General features: G+C 38.7%; 1 protein-coding gene across 3 annotated transcripts; it reads right to left on the reverse strand.

The window, feature by feature from the left end:
* Positions 1-570: 570 nt before the first annotated feature.
* LOC122020369 lies at positions 571-5,022 on the reverse strand. 3 transcript variants are annotated; one of them, XM_042578275.1, is made up of 7 exons: positions 4,919-5,022; positions 4,618-4,828; positions 4,467-4,516; positions 2,813-4,369; positions 2,414-2,555; positions 1,613-2,258; positions 571-1,277 (listed from the first exon to the last, which is right to left on the reverse strand). In XM_042578275.1, exons 4-7 carry the CDS (start codon positions 4,364-4,366, stop codon positions 1,217-1,219), a joined length of 2,403 nt encoding a protein of 800 aa, XP_042434209.1. In that variant the 5' UTR covers positions 4,367-4,369; positions 4,467-4,516; positions 4,618-4,828; positions 4,919-5,022; the 3' UTR covers positions 571-1,216. The 3 variants fall into 3 exon arrangements, with proteins under 3 accessions (XP_042434209.1, XP_042434211.1, XP_042434210.1); XM_042578277.1 differs by having other exon boundaries at positions 4,467-4,533; XM_042578276.1 differs by having other exon boundaries at positions 4,467-4,547.
* Positions 5,023-5,797: the final 775 nt, after the last annotated feature.

Consider the following 5,797-nt stretch of genomic DNA (forward strand, 5'->3'; position numbering starts at 1 on the left):
GCGAGAGGAAAACTAGAGCAAGACACCGAGAACTATAGCTACAGTGTGGATCATTTCATACCTTCGCTGAAGCTTAGGGGTCCTTATATAGGACCCCGAGAGGTGGGTGCAAGCTTCTCAAAGTATCCAAGCTTCTCAAAGCATCCATGTTTCTCAAAACATACTTCAGATATCGATGTTAGAAAAAGGAAATCTTACCGCCGGATTATATATATATATATATAACCATTATTCGGACACTCATATATTCTAATTCAACGTCCTTAGTAATGGTACATAGCAAAAGTGTCTTCGTAATTTTTAGTATTTAAAAATTAAACTTTAGTTTTAATGAATTAACAAATAAAGTTTTTTAATAAACAGTTGAATTAAAAATATTAAGCTTTCCAATTTATTCTGGTCAATAAAAAATTTTCATAGGATCCATAATTATAAAAAAAAATCCCTATATGAATCTCTACCAAGCAACTTTTGTTCCGCGCCAGAAAATCCAAACATAGCGGAATGACATTTGGTCAAGAACCACCAACTTTAATAATATTAGATAAATGATCTTTCTTTTTCATTCTGTCTATTTAATAAATTTAAAATACAATTTATTTGAGATTTAAATTTTGAGAAATGGACTTTCAATATATTCGATCTTATTGAGATTTAAATTTTGATTATTTAATTATTTATCACTGCACGATATCCCTGGGCGCCAGCTTTGACCACTTAAATTGAAACAAAGATCACAGCAGTGACGATGATATGAGTCAGCAATCTCGCCACTGAAATCGCAGAGGTCGTCATTTGACTTCATCCTTTATTGAGCCAAGCTGGAGTTCTGTCCTGTCTATAAATTCAAAGCCTTTCCCTCTCATCTCCTTTCCGTCGAACATCTAATTTGGAGAGCAAATAAGAGTAAATAGTCCTGGAACTGCAGAGAAGAGAAATGCTGGAAGGAAAGGCAGTGATCCTGGATACAGACATGCCATTGAATATGCAGCTGCATGCCATGTCCAGTGCCTACGCAGCTCTTGATCTCTTTGATGTCCTTGAATGCAGCGGCATAGCTGCTCACATCAAAAATGTTTCTTCATCATCTTCTTCTTTTTCTTCTAATCTTCTGAATAAGTAATTTTGAGTGTCCTTGTTGCAGGAATTCGATGTGATACATGGTCCCAGATGGCAGTGTGTTGTGGGTTGCAGTTACGGCTGCTTCTTCACCCACTCAACAGGCACCTTCATTTACTTCTGCTTGGAAAGACTCAAGTTCCTCGTGTTCAAAGTACCTGTTGCAAAGACAGTAAATCAGAGTGAATCTGAAAAATGATGTGTAGATGTTCATTTAGTGATCTTTGTTCTAGAACTGCAGTTAATACTATTGCCTAGTTATCTTTCATAGGTTCCAAGTTTTATCCTTTTTCTCATTACAAAGAAACAGGAATAGAATTGTTGTAAAGGGCTCCTGTATTTTTGAGGACCTGAAAGATAAAAAAAAAGGAAGTTCAATGACAATAAGGACAAGTTCTATATAACACTTGATTTGCCCTGTACAATTAATACATCAATCTTCATAATAATAACAACAACTAGATATTATGTGACAAAGAAAAAGAGAGTTCACTTGGCACAGTCTCGTGTCAACTCCAATGCAGCATCCTCAACCAGCCGAGAGAATATTTGCTTGCTAACTTCATCAACAACCTTGTCAGCCTCTTCCAAGCATATCCACCACTCCCATCCGATGTCCCATGCAGAATTTATGACAGTATTTTTGGGCATTAGCTCTCTCTCCAACCTTATGTGGAGACTACCTTCACCAGCATCGACGCCATTGACATCATTGTAACTTATCAATTTGCTGATCCCGTTACTAACTTCCTCCACCAATTTGTCAATGGACAAGTATGTTATCCTCCCCCATGGTTGGGTTTGCAGCAGGGGATGAATTGTATACTTCAACTGGTTGTATTTTCGTGCCATTAGCTCCTCTGAAACGTCGAGGTATAGCTTAGGTGGGTCCACTTTTCTATCACTGTTTGTGCTTTGTTTCAGATAGTTGATGGGTCTAGTGGCATCGACACTGAATAAATTTTTTACACAACTCAGAAATGATTGGCTGCTGAGAAAAGCACTCTTGAGATCATCTCCTATTGAAGCTTCTGCTCCAACTTTCTTGTAACCAGGCGGACGAATGACTTCTGTGAATTTAGAGTTTCGTTCTTCCTGGTAGGCCCTCGGTATAGCTTTATGGTCTTCATTCAGGTTGTCTGCAGCCAAGAGAAACATATGGATAACTTCATTGTACAGTTTTGTACAAATTGCATGTGTTCTCATAGACAGTTGCCCATTAGTCACTAAGAGGAAATCAAGATAATCTTCTCAAAATTCTAGATGAATCAGAATATAGAATCATTGTGCCTACCTGAATTCAAGGAGTTCTTCACTTTCTTCATCTGCTCAACGAGTTTGCTGCTGTTGGAACCACCTACTGGTTTTGGAACATCATTCACTTGAATGCAATATTTAATCGCCGTGTCATTATCATAGCATTCTTTGTCCTCAATCTGGAAAAAAATAGTGATACTCGATTAAGAATAACTAACTAGATGATTCATTATTTGCAGAATTAGGAATTATAATGCGATGAAAACGCCAAGACATCTTTTGTTTAGGTCTATCAATATCATTAATGGATCTCTCGTTGTGAAAATATTCAGTTACTTAGGCGCACATTTAGGTCAGGTTGACTCGGCTACTTCTTTTGAATATCGCAGTAAATGATAAATGAATAAATGAATCTCAAAGGTGGAGACAGACATACTGCAGTAACGGTCATGGCAGCTCTCCTAGTTGCTTTTACTTGTGACTTAGTCTTATCTCTTGAAGAATCGGTGATTGACTTTGCTCCAACTCTGTAATGAGACCCCAAATCTGGATGTTGTGTTTCTCCATTATGCTTTGCTTGCACAAGCATTTTTATCCTTGTTGATTGAGGTCCCTTTTCTTCTTGCTGCTTCACATTTAGTCTTGATGGTTTCTTCTCCTCATCGTTCAGCCTGTGAGAAACAATCACCTTTTTCTTTATCTGTTTGCTGTATACAGAGGGAGTAACATAATAGGGCAATGTTTCAGCAACATCCTTTTCCATATGCTTAAATTCTTTCTGTTCTTGTTTCTCAGCTAAAGTATGTTTACAATAATCCAATCTATTGTTCACTTGACCCAATTTAATTTCTTGGATCCTTTCTTGTATCAAGGCCTTCTCAGGAAGTTCATTCTGAACACTGGTATTCCGATGGTGCAAATGCAGAGGCTTCATTATCACAATTGGTGGCAGCTGATCAATCCTTTGTAGGCTTGCCCGACACTGTTCTAGTTCTTTAGCACCAAAAAAAGTTGGTTCTAGTCCTTTTCCTCCAATTTGGCTTCGCTTCAAAAGTCCTTTGAGATGCTTAGTTTCGATGAAGTCATCTGGTCCATTATCTTCTTGAGCATTAGTCTGCACAAGAAAATGTGACTTCCTTGTTTTAGGCATCTCTACATTGAACCTAGGCCTCGTTTGGCTGACAAAATCCTTTTCTTCTTTACTGATAGGTTGAATAGTTTTTGAGGAGGCTTCTTCCAAACCCATAAGTTTAGCAACTAGATTTGAAGATCTAGCTTTCTTTGGTTGCCCAGATGAATAGTGTACTTCAGTGTTTAAGCACTTATCCTCCAAACTACTGATCGCACCATATCGCATTGACCTACTAGAGGAGTTCTTATCATCATCAGACAGTATATTATCTTTGTAAAGACTTTCTTTTATGACTTGTTTCAGCTCTTCCATGCAATTCCTTGAAAAGTCATCAGATGAAGGTTGTGGTTCATGGTGCCTTCTTCGGTAATCACCGACTCTGAATCCTTCAAAACACAATTCTTGTGGTGGCATTTCCGTGCCTTTCTTATTCAAGACTTCTTGTTTTGGATTATTACTGGCTCGGGGCATCTTCTTTGATGTATCCTGAAGCTTTTTAAGCATGCCCAGTGACTCCTGCAGACCTACTGCACCTTTAAGAAGATCTTCCATGAAAAATTCTGATCTACCCGCAACATGTCTAGCCATTGACCATGAATCAATCATCTGTGTCAGTTTCTGAGCTTCTCTTGACACCTGCATAAGCTGGAAGTCACTGCTGTTTCTGTAAGCCAAGGCCTTCTCTTCTTCTTCTTCTTCTTTACCCTTCTCAGTAGTTGGATTTCTGCCTCGGCGAGCTGCTGTTTTGGCATTCCCATTTGCTCTAGGCTGGACTGTTTCATGATCATCATCAGAGGGAAATAGAAGCGACCTGGTTAACGATCTGCGAACAGCCGATTTTAGACTGCTCGGATGCATATTCTATGAACAAGAAACAGACATTGGCAGAATCAGAGGCAAAAACACCAAATCTAACACAACAGTCAAAGTTTCTTCTCATGAAAGAGAAACAATGTACCTAGATAGATCAATTTCCCCCGAGTTTTAACAAATCAGACTTGGAAGCATCTGCTTCAACATAAATACTGAAACTTAAAATCTGATCCAGATTTAGGGAAAAGATCTTTAGCAACACTAGCAAGAAAATAAACGGGGTAACAAAAATGCACCTTCAGATTACAGCGGAGGGAGGTTTAGGTCAAGTGCTTCCATTTCTCTGGAGTCTCCAGATCTGTGAGGAAGCTGTGGTCATAGACTTCGCTTTCAGCTTCATCAGCTGTGCATGAGCTGGTTAGCTTCTTGATTGCTGCCTCGGGCACTGCTTCATTTTCTCATTTTCATTTTCTTCTGCCTCCTGTCGAGATCTGGAAACTTACCCGTCTGAAAAGGACCTATTTGGTTGAGAACGGAAGAAGGCAAATAATCTACTGCGATAGACCAAACAACCCTTGAACAAATCTGAAAAATTACCGTGGCCTTTCTTGGATTGTTCCCTGTCTACTGTCTAGGGTTGGTGGAGGGCATGTGACCATGAGACTTCAATTTTGTCTCTAGCTATAAATGCGTGCAAGTAGCTGTCGTAAATACGTGCAAAGGAATAAAGCCCTGTGCGTGATTGACTACTACTCTCCAATCATATCTGTCCATACAGTAACAATGCCTTGATTGCGAGTTGACCTATCAGAGGGAAACCAGAAGAATGTTTAGAGAAAAACAACAAGATTAACACAATGAAACCACACCATCTTTCTCATGGACTATTAGAGGGTTCTTTACCTGATACCTTGAAGTTTCCAGGAAGCTGTTAGATTGCATAGTATAGCTTTGCATGTGAATAGATGCCAAAACTTTGATCACAAGAATCCTCTGCAGGGGAGAGGTAGGGATGGTGCATCATGTGAAACCCATTTATGAGAACCAAAAGCTACCAATCTTATTCACAAAATTGTGTCATTTTATCGTTCTTGAATGCTGAGTTTCTGAGGTGTTATGAGAAGGTTCAGCTACACTCATTTGATTGTAGTTCTAGCTGATAACAATTGGATGATCTTTAGTTTTATTATGTTTTGATTGAAATGTTGCTTGTGACCAAAGTTTACTACGAGTTCAATATGCTACTTTAGAATTTATGAATTAGATAGAACTTGTATTGTGTCAGTTAGAGTTCTGGAGTAAATGTGCAAAATGTTGAATCTTAACACAGGCAAAAACTTTGAACAAGCCAGCCAACCATCTAGCATTCTTCAATACCACCTTCCCTAACAAAATGCACTTGAGCACTCAGGCCAACTACTAGCAACGGTGTAGTAGTTTTATTGAACCGCTAACATTAGTAAGATCATGTCATAA

This window comes from Zingiber officinale, chromosome 9A (assembly GCF_018446385.1).
Source record: "Zingiber officinale cultivar Zhangliang chromosome 9A, Zo_v1.1, whole genome shotgun sequence".
Lineage (NCBI taxonomy): Eukaryota > Viridiplantae > Streptophyta > Magnoliopsida > Zingiberales > Zingiberaceae > Zingiber > Zingiber officinale.